This window comes from Juglans microcarpa x Juglans regia, chromosome 8D, assembly GCF_004785595.1.
Source record: "Juglans microcarpa x Juglans regia isolate MS1-56 chromosome 8D, Jm3101_v1.0, whole genome shotgun sequence".
Classification (NCBI taxonomy): domain Eukaryota; kingdom Viridiplantae; phylum Streptophyta; class Magnoliopsida; order Fagales; family Juglandaceae; genus Juglans; species Juglans microcarpa x Juglans regia.
In genome coordinates, this window is record NC_054608.1 from 13563328 (window position 1) to 13581453 (window position 18126).

General features: G+C 41.8%; 1 protein-coding gene across 1 annotated transcript; it reads right to left on the bottom strand.

Moving 5' to 3' along the window:
• Positions 1-4323: 4323 nt before the first annotated feature.
• LOC121242107 (E3 ubiquitin-protein ligase TRIM33) lies at positions 4324-5499 on the bottom strand. Its single transcript, XM_041140019.1, has 2 exons — positions 5159-5499; positions 4324-5008 (listed from the first exon to the last, which is right to left on the bottom strand). Exons 1-2 carry the CDS (start codon positions 5262-5264, stop codon positions 4788-4790), a joined length of 327 nt encoding a protein of 108 aa, XP_040995953.1. The 5' UTR covers positions 5265-5499; the 3' UTR covers positions 4324-4787.
• Between the last annotated feature and the right edge of the window lie 12627 nt (positions 5500-18126).

An 18126-nucleotide genomic window follows, 5' to 3' on the forward strand; every position in this document is an offset into this window, starting at 1 on the left:
ATGCTTTAAATGATGCCATGAAAGATGATGTTTAAGCCCATGCTCCTAAATGATGTTTCTTTATGAATGAACTGTTAAATGAAAATGACTGAAAAGGAAAGGACTGAATGTTTAATGTATGAAGATACATAACGGCCATATGAATGAATGAAAATGATACCAAATGAATGGACAGATTGCAATGCCGGGTAAGTAGTACTGGTAGTGCACCCAGTGCTACCCCTGACTGAAAAATGAATCTCAACCGGTAGCCACGGGCGGAGACTGGGTCCAAAGGAAGATTGCTAACCCCAACACACGGTGCGTAATAGTGTGTACTAGCCAATGAAAGTGATAAGAAAGAATGTATGAATATATGAATGCATCAAACTCTTTAAGAAATAAAGGAATTGACGGGAGAAACGTTTATGAAAAGAAAGCCATTTTTTAAAGAAAAACCTCGTCCAATGATGTTTACAAACGAACGCACGCATGCATGCACGTATAGTATGTATGGAATGATAAATGCATGAATAAAAATCTATGTTATTATATTTTAACTGTATGAAATAATGCTTACAAGTCATCGACTCATTTTGGTTTTTATGCATGCCCCTTCCCCCACAGGAACCGAATGAGCAACATGCATCAGGACGAACATAGCCCATGGGGAAGAGCACGGAAGTCTAGGCATGGGTGTTTAAATGTATGAGAGGCCTTTTATTGTTAAAATTGATGTTTTTCGCTGTAGACCTCTTTTATTCTCAAAGCACATTTTATTTTATAACGTAGAGTCTTGCATACTGGGTGTGGACGTAAAAAGTTTTAAATCGAACGGTAATTCTCATCGTCCTTTCTAAAATCACTTTATAAAAAGTCTCACTATAAGGACAGATGTTACAATTTGGCCTTGGCTGCCCTCAAGGACCAACTTACATAATAAACCAGTTTCTACATCTTCTCTTCCTCCTGCACCAAGGCTACCAACACAGCCTTGGGGGTAACCAATAAGTACAGGTAAAGACTTTCTCCCTATTTGGTTTGGCTCAGGAGTGGAGGGTTGGGTAGATACTCCTTAAGCGTGGTAAACATCCTTTCACATTCATCACCTAGACGTGTGTCTTTCGTAGGACTTGGAAAAAGGCAGGCACTTGTTTGTTGATCGAGATACAAACATGTTGAGCGCCATTATTCTCCCTGTTAACTTCTACACTTTGTTTAGGATTTTAGGTGACTTCATGTCAATGATTGCTTGGATATTTTCTTGGTTGGTCTCAGTTCCTCTCTTGGACACCATGAAGCCTAGGAACTTGTCGAATCCTACTCCAAAGGCGTATTTGATCGGGTTGAGCTTCATCTTATATCAATGTAATACCTCAAAGGCTTCAATCAAATCTTTAACATGCTGCTCTGGCTCCTTGCTTTTGACTAGTATATCATCTAAGTATACATCCATATTTCGTCCGATTTGCTCCTTAAACATTGGTTTGCCAACATCTGATATGTTGCCCCAGTGTTTTTCAAACCGAAATGCATCACCTAATCGTAGTATAATCCTCGATTCATTATAAAGTCAGTCTTTTCTTGGTTACCTTGGTTCATTCGAATCTGGTTATACCTTGAGTAAGCATCAATAAAACTCAACATCTTGCGGCCAGCTGTTGAGTCCACAATTAGGTCAATACTGGTAGTGGACATATGTCCTTTGGATAAGTTTTGTTCAAATCGGTGAAGTCAACGCACATTCTTCATTTCCCATTCAGCTTATTGACAAGTACCACACTCGAGCACCATTACAAGTAATGAGCTTCCCAGATGAACCCCGCTGCCAAGAGGCGGTTGACCTCCTCTGCGATTGTAGTGTATTTCTCTATGCTGAATCTCCTCATCTTCTGTCTAACTTTCCTCGCCTCTAGCTCTACACACAAGCAGTGTTCTGTAACCTTCGCATCTATTCCAAGCATATCTTTGTGGCTCTAGGTGAAGACGTCTTTGTGCTTAGCGACCAACTGCTTCTACTATCGTCTTCTTTTACGGTCCATCTTGGTTTCAATTCTCACTGTTGCTTTTGGGCTAGATTCTTCTAGGGCGACCAACTCCAGAGGTTCATTGACATAACCATGATTTAGACTTTGCTCATCGTGCATCTCAATTTCTTACTCAATGAGCTCTAGTGGTGGTGGCAGCTACAGCTCTCCAGGCTCAAAAGATTCAGCTACCTTCACATCATTATGCCTTTGAGTTCTTGCAAGTAACATTCTCAGATAGCACTTGTTCGTCGCGTACTTCTTTGATTCCTGCTTTTTTAGGGAACTTCATCTTCAAATGATATGTCAAAGTGATGGCCTTAAAGGTGTTCAGGTTTGGTCACTCAATGATAGTGTTATATGAGGAACGGGTTTCAAACACTAGGAAGTCGGTCATGGTGGTTGTCGTGCATGGCCCATTCCTACTGATATTGGCAAGGAGATGGACCCTTCAAGTTGCACTGTTTCCAATGAGAATCCTTCATTGGAATGGGTGACAAACGTAGCCAACCTTTGTCAATCCCCATTTTGATAAAGGGGTCCCAAAAGAGGATGTTAGTAAAGCTGCCATTGTCGACCAATATTCTTTGCATGGTGTAGTTTGCTACCAGCATTGTTACTACCAATGCATTATCATGGGGGTAAATTACTCCTTCGCAATCATCGTCGTCGAATGATATGGCGACTATCTGTCATCTCTTTGTTTGCTTAATCGGTCTTCCAATGTTGTAGACTTCCTCGTACCTATCTTTACGTGCGTAGGCCTTTCTCCCAAAGGAGGAGGGGTCGCCTCTGGCAAAACCTCCTATGATCATGCAAATTTCTCCCAAGGGGCGTTGTTCCTATCCTCGCTTTGGCGAGGGTTTTCAGTGGAATCCACTCGCACAGTCCTTCTTCTTTTGGGGCTTTCACTCCTTTAGGACCTTCGCTCACTTTCCTGCTTTCTTTCCTCTGTCAACCCTGGTGGGGAGGAGTTCTGTGTAACCATCACTCCAATTCTTTGTCTTCTTGCATCTCTTCGATCTTCTGCTTGAGGAAGTTGCAATCTTCTATTCGGTGTCCTTCAACATTATATGGGTGCAGAACTACCGAGTTCTCTTGGTGTGGTTGCTGGTACCTCGAGTTTTCTCTTCGCCTCTAGTTTGAACACTAATGCTGGTGTACGTCGCCCTGCAGTCTGGTGCCCTCATAGGCACGTTTCCCTCTCTCCTTCTATGGTGTTGGCTCTTTCTTAGGTTTTGTTCCTTTTCCCAGCCTTTCACGTAGTTTACCTTCTTTGATCGATCTTCCGCTTGTTCTACACCTGTCTTTCTGGGTGCAATCAATGCCTAGAAAGTGTCCTCAGTATTGACAATGTCATCCGCTTAATCCATGAATTCCCAAAACATGGTTGGAGTTTTCCTTACCAATTCTACCATGAATGGGCTCCTCGGCCAAATTCCTCCAAATAATGCACCCATTTTGATTGTAATAGATTAGGGTACCAAGCTTGAGCAGAGACTACTATGATCTCTCAAGGGTGAAATACAAGATTCCTAGGGTGGTAAGAAACAAAGTACTCATATCTAGCTAGGATGAAACGATTTTTGCTTTTTGTAACAATAGAGGAGACAAACACTATAATGTAAGATGAGTATCATGGGTATCATTGCTCCCTTAAACTAAGGCCTGGAAGGTGAGTGAAGTACTGGCACCTGTAGATCGAAAGTGATTAGATATGGCAATATGCTGCAATGCGTGACGAACACGCTCGGCTTTGGAAGACATGTATGGTCACGCAGCGCACAAATCTTGTTGAAGCCACGCTTTACGTACGTACGTACGTACGAGAAACTGTCGGTCGGGCATCATGTGTGGCTCTTTAATTGCCAAAAAGCATCTGATTGTTTCTAATATAGAATATAAAAGAAGCAATATATATAGTTGAAGGGAAATGACAAATTTACAATTTGTTTTAAGTACAAACTATTTCAAAACTCTACTTCAAGTGGAGGATAATTACGTAAAATTAAAAATATTTTTTAATAAAGTTGTACAATTAATTGTAAAATAATTACAAATCCTATCTTTTGTGGGTTAGATGGGAAAAGAAGGATCAGATGAGTTATACTTTACTTTGGGCGGCTCTATGCATGGTGAGTTTTTTAAGGATGAAATCTTTAGTCCCAACATGAATGTCAGAATATTAAAAAAAATGAAAATTTGTGACGAATTATTTATGATAATAATAATTATTTACGATGAAAACAGATTGATGTTAATAAGAATATTGATATGACGAATTATTTATGGCGATGATTTCTTTTGGCATCAAACAAATTCATCGCAAACAAGACCAAACAATATTGGTATCGGTGTTAGTATACCTAAATGGTAGGGATTTCTAGGCCAAACAGAGAGATTTGCAAAGAGGCAGAGGCAGAATGGTCAGAACAGCCTGCCTTCAAACTACTTGCAAGCCACTTTACAAAATCTTCGTAGTATTAATTAAGAAACAAGCCGTGCATAAACAAGTGAATGATACACCAGTTTACACCCAATCTGCTTGGACAATCCACACCCTTAATTAATTTCTTTCCTCTATCGCAAAGAAACAAAGGTTCCATTTATAAGCTTAAAGCAATGCAGCACTCTTCTAGGAGCAGCTAGGGTTATATATATATATATTATATATATATATATATATCTACAACTCAGTGTGTCTGTCTCCAAAGGTTGCGCCTGGGCATGTTCTTAGGCTTAATCTTTAGCTTTATCTTGGACTTATCACCAATAGTACTATCATTGCTCCATTAAAGAAATAGTCGAGATAGCTGATCTTTTGGCTCGTAAAGTTGGATTTGATGCTTGTTTAACTGCCGGTGCTGGAGCTGGAGCCGGTGCTGGAGCCGGAGCCGGTGCCTCCATTAATGGTAGAGGTATTGATGCTTTGCTTGGACGTTTCTGATCTGCAAATCCCATCATTCTTCTAGGCTGAGCCTTCACTCCTCCACTTTTCTCACCTGAAAATTTTGAGTCAAAAGATGTCATTCATTTTGACAAAACAGCATATATAGTAATGCAAAGAAACCAAAGCACCAAGCTAATATGTACACAGAATCTATAATGTTAAAAGGAACTGTAAATCTTGCTCCCCTCGCAGTGTCTCTTACCATTTGAATCCAAGAGCTTAGAATTCTCCGACAGGAGAATAAGTGTTGGTGTGATGATTGTGAGGACGGCCCAGAAGAAGCATATCAACACAAAGGTTCTTTCCATTATTTGTTGGAAAAACTAACGCTCTATTATGGGTTTTTGAGAGCTCGAATACAAGTAATCCAAGGGGGTACTGCACAGAGAGAGAGAGAGAGAGAGAGAGATGACTTCACATTAGCTAGCTGGCCATGTTTAAGGAGCATTCTGGTTAAAAAACTGAAAACTAGGACTCATAATGTTTGTTTATTTAATCTTTTCCATAAGCAAAGTCAAGTATATAGGTATAGAACAAATAAACCTTTGATATGGGTTGTTGAGTGGTTGGAGAGTTGTTATATATGTGGTTTTTGGTAGATGATTGGACATATCCATCTGGCTTTATTCTTATATAATCCCACTAGAAATTAAGGTCATTCTCACGTCGGTTAATATAGATACTTGGTCAATAAGCACTTGATAGTGTTTGCCATTTAAGCAGATGAAAAATTGCTGCTAATAATAAACTACAAGTTACTTTTTCAATTTTATATAAAAAAAATTAAAATCATCTCAACCTACTTCATACATTTTAATCTAAAAGATTAAACTCATTTCAATGAGACCTACAAAATATTACTATTTGTAACTCGTGATCTCAACATCCAAATACAACTATGTTGTGATCGTGAGATCAGGAACTCCCGAGGACTAGAAATCCATGTGGGTGTATATATGGTATGTTAATACCCTTCTTACTCATGTTTCACTTCCACTATCAATTCGGGATCCTGATATCCCAATGATGGTGGCTGTGACGATTTGATAACCTTCCTTGTTACTCCAACATGATGATTGGATACATTTTTTTTGTTTTTATCACAGGCCTTAATTTTTTAGTAAGTGATAATAAAATGACTTGGCCATGCTTTATTTTCTTAAAAGTCAAAGTTGCATTAATTACAAAGGGGGATAGAATAGGAGGAGAGCTCCAAACAATTTCCCAAATAGAATCAACAAAGTAGGTTAAAATAACATAAAGCAGGGGTTTATAATCTTCTTGTGCCTTGAAAAAAGGCCGGGTCTGTCAAAACAATTAACGGTTTCCTTTGATCCATCAAATCGATTGAGAACTAATGGTTGGGGGCCGCAATCAATAAAAGACATTGTGGTTGACTATTTTAAGAATATGATAGGCTTACTTAGGCTTGTGCAGAAAACATTAGGAACCGACTCGACCCGGCCCGGCCCGGCCCAGCCCGACTTGATAAAGGGGTTGGAGTAAATTGCAGGTCGAACCCATTGAAACCGATATAATGTTATAAACTTATAAGTCATATAAGAAAAAGTTCAAGACAAGGAACTGAAGCCATAAGCTCAAAAGCCCTAGCCACCATCAAGAACAACGTCTCCATCCGTGGTCTCTACGACTTCCATCACCGGACTCTACGTCGCCATCAAGAACAACGTCGATGTCGAGTCCCTGCTCGAGAAATTGCACATGGGTGGTGTCAACTCCTCCACCAAGGATCACTCTACCCTTGAAGATTCTTCTTCTTCTTCTTCTTCTTCTTCTTCTTCTTCCGATGAGTTTGTGGTCGAAAATGATACAGTGAGAGATGGCTGAGATTTTACAGAAGGTTCTGTTGCCGGAAACATTTCAGGGGGTTCCTGTGTTTTTTTTACCAACGTACAACGAAAAAGAGGTGTGCTTTGAGTTTTTCTCTTTGGATTTGTTTAGTCTTTTTCTTTTTCTTTTTTTCTTGCTTTCTTTTTTTTTACCATTGGGGTTCTCTTTTTGGTGCTATTTGTTCTTTTCTCAAAAAATTCTAAAGCTTGATGCTTTTCTTTGCCTTGTGTTTTCATGGATGTTTGGGTCAGGTCTAAAAGTGGAATCGATTGGTTCTGTTTGTATTGATATTAATTTTGAACCGAGGTAGACCATGAATTCTCGAGAAAATGGGTTGGCAGATGCTGGGTTTTGATCAGATTGTATAAGGATAGTGGGATTTGTAAGGTTTTTTGGATTTGATAAAACTACTCTGTAACAATGGTTGTTTTTTATTCGGGTTCCCATTACTTGCTACCAATCTCGGGTTAGGTCGGCCCATATCAGGTTGGTTTGTTCTTGAGCCGGGTCGGGTCGGGTCGGGTCAGGCCCATACATGAATCGGGTTGGTGGGGTTGCAGCCCTAGCCGCTTACTATCCTCCTACCACATTTTTATGCTTTATTAGCCAAACTCCTCACTTTATTTGCATTTGCATAATTCAATGAGAGTGCTCTTAGAAGAATCTTTACACTATTAGGTCATATTGAAAAAAAAAAATTAGAGAATGTAACACTCCTTTTTTTTAAAATTATATATGAGGCATCTTCTTTTTGGATTTATTTTCCATTTGTTTTTTATTAATTGCAATGACTATAAAACAAGACTCATCAACTATAGGTTGTGATATTTCTTTTGCACAATAAAATAGAGATGAAATTATGATATTTTGGAAACAATGAAGATTGATCCAAACTTCTAGAAATATTATTGTCTAGTAATTGTACATTTTGGTAGTATATTAAGAAATTTAATAATCATTTGTAGTTAATGAATCATTCTGCATATGCTTGCAATCATGATAACAAACTAATAGAGTGATAATAAGAAAAAAAAATTACGTTTTACTTTCTATTTTTTTAAATATAATATGGCAGTACCACATAGCCAAATTAAATGACCCATATGAACGATAAACTAAATGGCAAGTAACAGTGTTCTTTGAGAAAAGCAAAAAAAATGGATGGGTAAAATTAGATAGATTGGAGTTTTGGCAGCGTGCGAGTTTGACATACGATTGATATTAAGGAAAAGATAGTTGCCAGAGACACAAATAGATCTCACACACTGATGTGGAACACTAGTAGTGTGCCACATCTCCCTTCTTCTTATTCTTTTTCTTTTTTTTTTTTTCTCTCTCTCTCTATGTCCCCCACTCCATTGCCTCCCCTCCTCCCCCTTTCCCTCTCTCTTTCTCCCCCCTTTCCCTCCCACTTCCCTCCTCGCTGACATTGTTTGCCCTCCCGGGGTGGTTCTCGACAACCATAGACGACCAAACAATAAGTCCACGTATGCGATGCTGCTTGGACCATCAGTGTCTTCTACCCACCCTGAGGTGGTCCCCGACCACCATGGCTGGCACGGAGAGAGGAGAACACAGAGAGAAGGCAGGGGTGGTGGCACAAGGGGAGGGGAGAAAGAAAGAAAAAAAATAGGGGGAGATGTGGCACACTAGCAGTGTGTCACATCAGTGTGTGGGATGTCTTTATGAGATTCTTTTGTGTCTACAGTGTTTTCATAAGAAAAAATATACTTGGCTCCTTGAGTTTGCCACCTCAAAGTTATTGCTCTAGTATTTTATTTTATTTTTATTTTTATTTTTTATTTTTTTAATAGTTAAGGAATTGACTATTAGTGAAGTAGTGTATTTTTTTTTTATAAAATGTTTAAATGTGTTTAAAAATTTTTGAAAACAAATAAAAAATAAAAAAGTGCAATTTTACTGGTGGAGATTTTGAGAGGGCAAACTCATGAAGCTGAGTAGCAATACCCTTGGTATTAAGAGTTTTGCTATGTACAAACAAGTTTGTGTACCAATTTGCGTACTAGTATTGTTGCCTTCATATTCTAAATTCAAATTAGTAATATTTTCAATAAAGTCTAATTTCTGACCAATCATATTGAAAGGGTACGCGTATTAGTGTGCAGAATCACTTACAATTAAATTTTTCCTGGTATTAATAGGTAGGACGCTTGTAACCGTAGTGGAGGTGTGTACCACAGGTTGGACCAAGTTGACCTAAAAATCAATAAGATAATAAGAATGAAGCATGTTGATTCATGCATGGAGACATGGCAACATGTGAGCTTGAATTGCGGTTTTGGTCAGTAATGTTAGGACTGTTCACCTGAATACGGGTCCAAGTATCCGATTATACCCAAACTCAAATCCAGGTATGTAACACGGCTCTGGTACCCGCCCAAGCTAACCTAAGTCAGTACCTAGAAAAATCTGAATTTTTGAAGCCGAAAATCCAAGTATCTGGGTAGACCAAATTTTGAATAAAAAGAAACTTCACTCTTTTTTTATTTTTTATTTTTAAATCTTGGTATTTGGTTTGTACTCGAAAATCCGACTTGTACTTGGATTGGACATAACTTAAGTTTTTAAAAAATAAATTCAAGTTGCGGGTATCGGGTTTTAGATCCGGTACACGCCTCACGTACCCATAATTGGCCCCTGATATGCGTGGATGGATAATTCAATTATCGGACTGGATAAAATTTGAATTGATAACCATCTCAAGACCCCCGAATAAGAACACAATTATCCTGGCTGTTGACCGGGTAGAGAAAAAAATCGCCTGGATGAATAGTGGTAAGTACGATGGTTCACACACCTTTTCTTTCATGCACTACTCAACTGACATGAAGATTAGTTGCCAGAGAACCAACTAGGGGCACATGCTGCACATAGGAAGCCGAGAAAAAGCAACAAATGAATCATCCTCACCTAGAGGGGGAAAACACCTATAAAATTTATAATAAAAAAAAGTGTGGAGGAAGGAGGAGAAGTGGACGTGAGGAAATAGGGCTCCTCCCTCCACTTCGAGACCTTTTTAAGAAGAGAGATCTAAGTGGTGGTAGAGCCGAGATCTTCATTCAATGACTGCAAAAATTAGCTAAAATAAATAGGACTGTTCATCCCGATTTCGGCTCAGGAATCCTGGTATACTCGGACCGAAATCCGGGTTTCAAATCCAAGTCAAAACGCGGACCGAGATAGCCTGGGTCAGACCTGGGTTGGAACTCGGATAAAACCCGGATTTCGGGTTCTCTTTTTTTTTCCCTTTTAGTTTGAATATTTTGATGTTTTTGACAGTCCTTAATTTAAGCATTCTTAATTTGATTGGATTCCTTTAATTGATCATTGACATGATCATTGTCAATATTATCATGTGTACAAATCTTTAGAAAGTATATATAGCTATCATAAGCATCATATGCACAACTGGTGTACGTCTGATCCCCCGTCACTAGCTTTATGCATGCCAGACTTTAAGTAAAGATATTTCTTTTGTCTTCCTTTTAGACAAGCTTTATGTAAGTTCAGATTTCCTTGATCGATGTTATCAAGAGTTGTCCCATTAATTAATCTAGCTAGTAAACCAGTTACGTGGCATGTCCCATCAAATTAAGAATGCTTAAATTAAACATTCAAACTGGAGGGAAAAAAAAAAGGTACCGGGTTCCTGGTCTAAAACATGGTACCCGGACCGGGTGTACCCGGGTTTTGCAACCCAGGTTCCGGCTCGAATTTGTTCCGGGCCGAAACCCAAAATCGAAATCCAGTTTCCCAGGTTTCGGACCGGGCCAGAAAAAAAACCCAACCCAGATGAACAGTCTTAAAAATAAATAACTAGAAAATAAATTGACATGAGAATATTCTTTTAAAAGAAAAGTTTTCTTTGATAAAAAAAAAATACTAAAATTCTCCCAATAGGTTATTAAATTTTGAAAGCATTGAATAATCATTTTGTTAAGTTCTATCAAAAAAACATGTATGACAGTGGAGGCAACAATTGATATAAGCTTTGTTATGTAAGAAAATTAACTAATTGGTAACCAGCCTTGATTAAACATTGAAATCCAAAGTTTTATTGACAAACCAAATCGCTTGGTACAAGATTTTGGTAAAGACATTTAAAAGGGATTAGAATGGATAAAATATGTCTGGCCCAAATAACAAAGCTCAGCCCATCAAAGGACTCCCACTCGAAGATAAGGAAAGAGGAAGAAGAGGGAAAGATGGGACAAGGGTTGAGGAAAGAAAGGGTGTCAGGAAGAAAAATGGAAATGTGACAAAAAGGAGAGAAGATAAGACATAAAGCAAGAGAGGAACAGAGGATAAAGGGGCTGCCAAATGACTTTTTGGGGGAACTTCTTCAACTTCTTCAACCTCACGACGAGGACTCTAGAGAGAATATCTCCCCCTTCAAATAGATCTCTGACTCCCATTGTACAATAAGAGGCTATAAGAGATTGTAAAATACCATGGTATAGTAGATATTTCCTCCCCAAGTACCTATGGACATAGGCATTATGCCGAACCATGTAAATCTGTGTGTCTCCCTCTCCTTCACTTCCTCAGTACTTATTTTGGGCCACCTAGGATGCAAGGCTATGAGGCTCGTTGTTATGTCTTGGATATGTGAGGCGATCTTCTAGTTAGTTGATAAATGATTGTATTGGATGGCCATAATGACATCCAATGAATCTCTTTCTAGAATGATGTTCTACCATTCCCTGGCTTATGCTTCAGTGATTGCAAGCAAGGCTGCTTTCGCTTCGCCCACAAATGGATCATTCGAGTAATGTTTCTTCATGAAAGTATGAAGGGGAATGCCTTCGAAGTTGTAGCTAATAGCAAGCACCACGAGGAAGTTGCTTCAGACGGCCATGTTGAAGTTGAGCTCATAGTGTTCGGCGGAGGTAGATGTCATTTTTCTCATGTGGCGAATTCTTCATTTTTTACCATGGTTTTTTATTCTACCTTTTTTACTCTATTGATCAACTCGAGTATGTCTAAGAGAGTTTGACTATGGCAAATGTTGTTCCTAAGGAGCTAGATCATGTCCATGGATATAACTGCAAATTAAAAGAAAGAATGAATGAGTATCTTCTAGAGGAATGTTAAAATATTGCAAATGTTGTAACGCCCCGTCCCTTTAAGGATTGTAAATCTTAATACATTGCTCGCTTTATAACCTTGATCTCCTTCCTATGTTACACAACTTAACCCAAACTTAAGTTCCTTGTGTTACATACCCTAATTTGAATCAGTCTAGAGTTTGGAACATCTCGCATGCAATATCAACCATTAAAATCATCAACCTAAGGTATGTATCCTCTCCTTAACAATTCTAGACAATTTAACTTTCACTATTTGAATGTTTCACTGCTAGATCCTCCAACACTCAACACCAATGAGATGTACGCAACACTGCACATCGAGATGCACTCAATTTAACCCCAAAACTTAAGTTCCTTGTGTCACATACCTTAATTTGAATCATTCTTGAGTTTAGAACATCTCTCGTGCAATATCAACCATTAAAATCATCAAGCTAAGGTATGTACCCTCTCCTTGACACTTCCAAACAATTTAAGTTTCTCTATTTGAATGTTTCACTCCTAAATCCTCCAACACCCAACACCAATGAGATGTACGCAACACTGCACGTCGAGATGCACTCAATTTAACCCTAATCCTGAGTGAGCTCTCCCTTGATTTTACGCTAGTACTCCATGATATGCTTACGCATTTAATATATATTTCGAAGGAAAAGGGTAATTACCTAGGAGAATTCAAAAACACCCAAGGAGGGTAGAGGCAGAGAGAGTTAGGGTCTTGAAACCCTACTTTCATGCAACTTAAGGGCTGATTAAAAGGCAATGCCAACGAATGTCAGTGGCTATGAAATAAGTGAATGTGGTTAGAAAACATGGTGTCGTGATAGTACTGGTGGTGGTGGTGGTGGTTGATAGTATGCTGGGCATGGGATGTGTGCATGGCGGATGCGACTGCTCAACCCAATGCATGTGTACGTACAAGTGTGGTATTTATACTTGGAGTCTGGGGGGACGGATCATTTCTTCCCCCATGGAGTACCTGTCATTTGTATTATTCCTTTTGTCAAAGTCTTTTAATGCAGCGTGCCTCTACAACAGCATCATTAATGTTATGTGTAGCTGGGATAGTGGTGTCATTATGTGGCATGGTTCCCCAATTTGCCTTACCTTGCTAGCGTCCTTGGTAGTCCATCGATGTGTCTCCATGTTAGAGGATCGAGGGTCCCCCTTACTTCCTGGCTGTTACGCAAACAGGCACTCAAGGGTTGGGCACTATTCGAGGGGTTTTCAAGACGGCAAGTTCCATCTCCCCTATAGTATGTTCCCTCAAGGTGGTTGTGTCCAAACGGCGACCGAGGGGGGGGGGGGTATGCCCGTGGGCCCAGCCGAAGATTCTATCCATTCTGGGTTGAGCCATCTTTTCTTATTCCCTTAGTTGCCCTTCTCAAGCCCGCTAAGACAGAGGGGGAAAAGCCTCTTACATTTTCCCTGCCAATTCTAATCGGACTCGTACGATGGGATTATTTTTTAAAATCTTAAACTTGCCTTGACGTCGAGGCCGAGGTCGAGGTCCATCTGCTGATGTCTGCACGGCTCTAAAGTTTGAGGTGGTTCCTCGTCGCTTGTCTATCCCAATACCATTTCCCTTCCCACTTTTGTTGGCACGTTTCTTGATAAATTTGATGGTGTCTTTTCAGTTGTATCAGTATTGAGGGTGTCAGGTGGCTCTCCGCCTTCACGTCACTTCGTGGTGCTTATTTTCTGAGATTTGAAGTGTCTCATACCTCTTCCTTTTACCACGGGGCGTGGGAGATTAACCGCTACCTTCCTCCTATATAAATGCGTTTGGATTATGATCTTATCTCCTTTCACCGCACTGTAATCCTCTTGTTATCCTTATTCTCCTAACTCTCCCTCATTTCCACTTATACTCATTTCTCATTTCTCTTATACATTCTACTTCTTCATCAATGACCCTTAAGAAATCCATCCAACCCACGGGTTCCGATGGGGTAGTCGCTCTAGAGGTTGGCAATACCGGGCCATCTTTCTGGGGCAACGCTTGGCATTCAAACATCAAGCAACGATGCTGGCATCTCTAGCCCTCACTCACAAGGTGCCAAAATCAGTGACCTTCGAGGTCCCTAATCCACATGAAGGTGTCATCGACATTGAGGGTCACTCTTCCCAAGTTGCCCCCTTTCCTAAATGTTTTTGTGAGGCTTAAGGCTCCCTTTCCCTCACCCCGTCAGTGATTTGTTGGATCGCCTTGGTCTAGCCCCATCCCAACTTCACTCAAATACCTAGAGACTCCTAATTTGTTGTAGTATCATCTGGCAACCAGCCCTACTGGAGTCAGACACAGAGCAGGCTGACCTCACTGGCCGTGAGTTCCTCTTCACTCAAAAGGTGTTGCGACAGAAGGGAAACGTTTACAACTTCAAGGCAATGCATGCCCTTATCAACTTGGAGTCCCGATAGCACAAGGTGAAGAACTGGTCTCCAAAGTTCTTTTTTTATTTTTGGCCATGGATGGGAGTTCCCGATTCAAACTAATTGAGGAAGGGTTTCGAAAGATAAGGTGATGCGTCCAAGGCTACCCCTGCCGAGTCACGATGTATCACTATCGTTAGGGAGTGGGTGAAGAAGAACCCCCAACAGTGTCTTCTTGGAAGCCCTTCTTTCTTAAGAGAGCCTAAGGGTTTCTTTGCCTCCCGTCAGTCATGCTCCTTTTGACCACAGGGTGACTCTTGCCCAGCCTCGGGTCACTCCTGCCCAAAAGTGCCCCTTGGATCCTTCTCCATTGGGCAAGGGGAAGAGACCTCACTTGGAGGAGGTTGGGGTCGACAGCGAGCCCCTTTCTAGAGCCCCGATTCCTGAAGGGTGAGCATCAACTACATGTGAGGACCATCATCCATTGTCCTGGTGATGCTAGTGGAAGCATCCCATTATGTTGTTGGCATGGAGCTGTCGGTGGAATCTTTGCCTTTGGAACCCTGGACCGATCAGGGAGAGGCCCTTTGGCTGAGGTCCCTACAATGCCGCCCCTCCAACTAATGCTTGTGACGTGTTCCCGAAAATTGATGACCTTGATGCCCTACTCCGTAGAGTCTTAGTGATCAGAATTCCCTAGCAGGCCGTTGTGGTGAAGCGTCCTCCGAGGATCTCCTCCCTTCTTCTGCTCGTTCCGCTATTGGCAGTCACTCCTTTGAATGCAAGGTCAAGGCTTTCTCATGGGGCCTTCACTCCGCGGCACCACCTTCCGCAATATCTTCACTTGCTATCGTAGGATGGGACGATCCGATTTCTGTGGTAGGTGGGGAGGAGCTCGAGTCGCTTGGAGGTTTGGACTTCGCTACTTCGAGGTTGGTGATTGCTACTTCCAGCAATCATGTCGCAGAGGCGAAGCACCAAGCAGAAGGTGGTCTCCTTCTAGATGTTGTAGTCAGTGCAGGTTCGGGGGGTCTGTGCAGAGATCAGCCTGCCCATGTGGGACGGGTGCTAAAGAGGTTGTTGACGAAGCTCACCGGACCAAGGTGACTTCACAAGTGTCTGATGCAACGGGTTCAGTGGAAGTTATCCCCCTTGGCCAGGTTGGAATCAGGGGGTGACGCACGGAAGCCATCAACCAGGTCACCAAGTGTTTGTCTAGCTTCTTCCACAAGGTTCAGCGACTTCTTTTTTCATCTCTTTCCTTTCCGTTGCTATTTTCTAGATTCCCTTTACTGACTGATCCATGTCGGCCTCTCTTGTTGTCAAAGTTCCTCTCATCTAGCAGCCTTCATTGCAGATGGCCAGGAGACTGTTGAGCAAGAAAAAAAGGACATTCGCGCGAACTCCCAGACTACCCTTCAGTGCGCTCACGGTGAGAGGGATGAGAATGAGCAGTTGGAGCAAGAGCTGAGGAGGGCTCGACTTGCCTTGGAGGAGGGGAGCAAGAAAACCGAGAGGCTTAATCGTTGTTGGAAGAAGCAAAAGAATAAAGGGAGGGAAGATGCCCAGCAGATGAAATGACTTGTCGCATATCTCTAGGGCTACCTATCTAAAGTGCAAGAGGTCGCCTCCCGCCTTGACAACCAGATAAAGTCCATCGTGAGCGTTCGCGATACTACGTGGGGGGCACAAGTTTGCTGAGGGCCTTAGGTCGATGCGAGACCACATTCTGGAGAGTCCGCAACTATTATCGATAAATATTTGTGGGATCTTGACATTACTCAAGTTTTTCTTGACAGAGAAGCTTTTGCATTCAGCCGAAAGTTGGGGATGAAAGAGATTCCCGATGCCTTTATGGGTCCTACCTTCCTGACCATACTCGAGCTTGCTACTTCCGAACTTGGCAATCCTAATCCCAACGTCCTGAGGTTGGCACTCTTGATGTCAAGGTCTTCAGCATGGTGCCTCACTTCGTTACACACTAGCTTCTTGGTGTTGATCTTGTTATTTCATTGTTCTCTTCTTTCTCTTTCTTTTCCTTTTCGTAAATGTATATAGTTGTGCACTGTCGCCATGCGACTTGTGTGTAACTTTTGATCATTAGTGAAATTGCTTCATATTTTGTTGTGTCGGGTTGCTTGCCTTTACAATGTTTCATTTTTGGCATTTTGCTCTTCTCTGAAGTTTCCTTGTTCTTATTCTTCTTCTTTTTTCTTTTTTTCTTTTAATGGCTAGCTTGGGGAGTTTTGTCACAAGAAATTATGGCCTTAGCATTAGGCAGAGGGATGGTCGTCATACTTAAAGTCCACCCCGCCAATGCCTAACCTATTCCTGATGACCTAGTTGGCAGACCGCTCTTTTGCTTATGCTGTCTTCGTTCACCCTTGTTAGGTAGTTGTCCCTTTATGGCCTTTGGCGATATTGTGTGACTAGGCCGATGTCCCTCAACTTCTCCTTAACGCCAATTTTCACCTTCTTGTCGTTTGTCTCTTGGATGTACTTCACCCTTCCTAGTCCCTCAGTTCTTACTTTTTGCGTTGTTGTGCTTTATTTTGGCATGCAACTAAAAGAGAAGAAGAAAAGTGTTGTCAGTGTTCATTGGCCTTCGTCCACTGCCATCAACTTAGGGAGATGGAAATCCGCCCTAAGAGTTAAGTCGCGCCAGGGAGCCTCTAGTTACCTCCTCAAGAGAGAGGTCGAGAAGCATTTTGCTAACCCGCCTCTATGCTACCCCCCTCCCTTGAGTTGCACCATGGTTGTAGAGTTGAATATAAATAGATCAGGCTGCTTTTTGCTGCACCTGGGGCCAATGTATGTTATTCAAATAGCCATGGGGCTAATCCCGCTCGTTGCCGAGGGGAGACAAGGCGGCCTCTGGCTCGACCCCTCTCCTCAGTCCTAGGGGAGGTAGGATGTCCAAGTAGTTTGGAATTGGACTTGATTCCATCTGTTGGCATTGTGCATTTAATCCCTGATTCAAAGATAAGAATGCCATCATAATTTCATCCTTAGCTTCGTAGGAGTTAGACTTTGCAAACCTGGGCCCTCTGGTCTGTAACACGATTTGCCTGTTGCTTTTGTTGGGTTGTTGATGTCCACGTTCCTTGGAGCAGTATTCAGACAGTTGAAGGACCTGGCCCGCTCTCCACCAGGGAGAGGTTAGGATGCCTTATGTCAACCTACCCCTTTAACCCCCTAGGAGGTAATTTCTATGGGTGGCCTTGGGGCTAGCTTGTTCTTTATTGTGATGAGAGTCAGGGTAAGTGTTTGGGCAGCCGAAAGGCTCTCCTCCGTGGGAAGGTTCGAGCGGCCTCAACCTCGGACCTCTCGGCCGTGGGGCCGATCCACTCTCATTTGCGAGAGGGTCTGAGAGGCCTACGACTCTACTACCTCACAAGGAGGTAATTTTTCCAGACAGTTTGAGACTGAACCTGCTCCCGCTTATTGACATCATGGGAAAAGGTAAGATTTGGGTCAGGCTGGCGCTCCACCCACTCTTCGTTCGCAGCAGAGGTCAAGGTAAGTATTCAGACTGCTGAAGGGGCTGGATCTGCACTCCTCCATGGGAGGGGTAGAGCAACCTTTGACGTGACTCATATCTTTGAATCTCGTAAGTTTTCAGGCAGTTTGGAACTGGACCCTCTCCCGCCTATTGACTCTTACAAGAAAGGTAAGTCTTTGTCTTCGGGCAGCTGAGAACTGGACCGCACTCTGCTGCAGGAGCGATAAAGTAGCCTTAGGCATTACACTCATCCCTTTGGTATCCCGCGTGGGAGGTAAGTTCAAACAGCGATATAGCAGGTCCTCTCTTCGTCCCGATATAGCAGGGGGAGCA

What these genes read in the sequence shown, in the direction of transcription:
- LOC121242107 (XM_041140019.1), bottom strand. Translation starts at nt 5,264, where the DNA reads ATGGAAAGAACCTTTGTGTTGATATGCTTCTTCTGGGCCGTCCTCACA. An exon ending in TAAGCTCTTGGATTCAAATG is followed by an intron (nt 5,009 to 5,158) that starts GTAAGAGACACT and finishes CAAAATTTTCAG; the next exon opens with GTGAGAAAAGTGGAGGAGTG.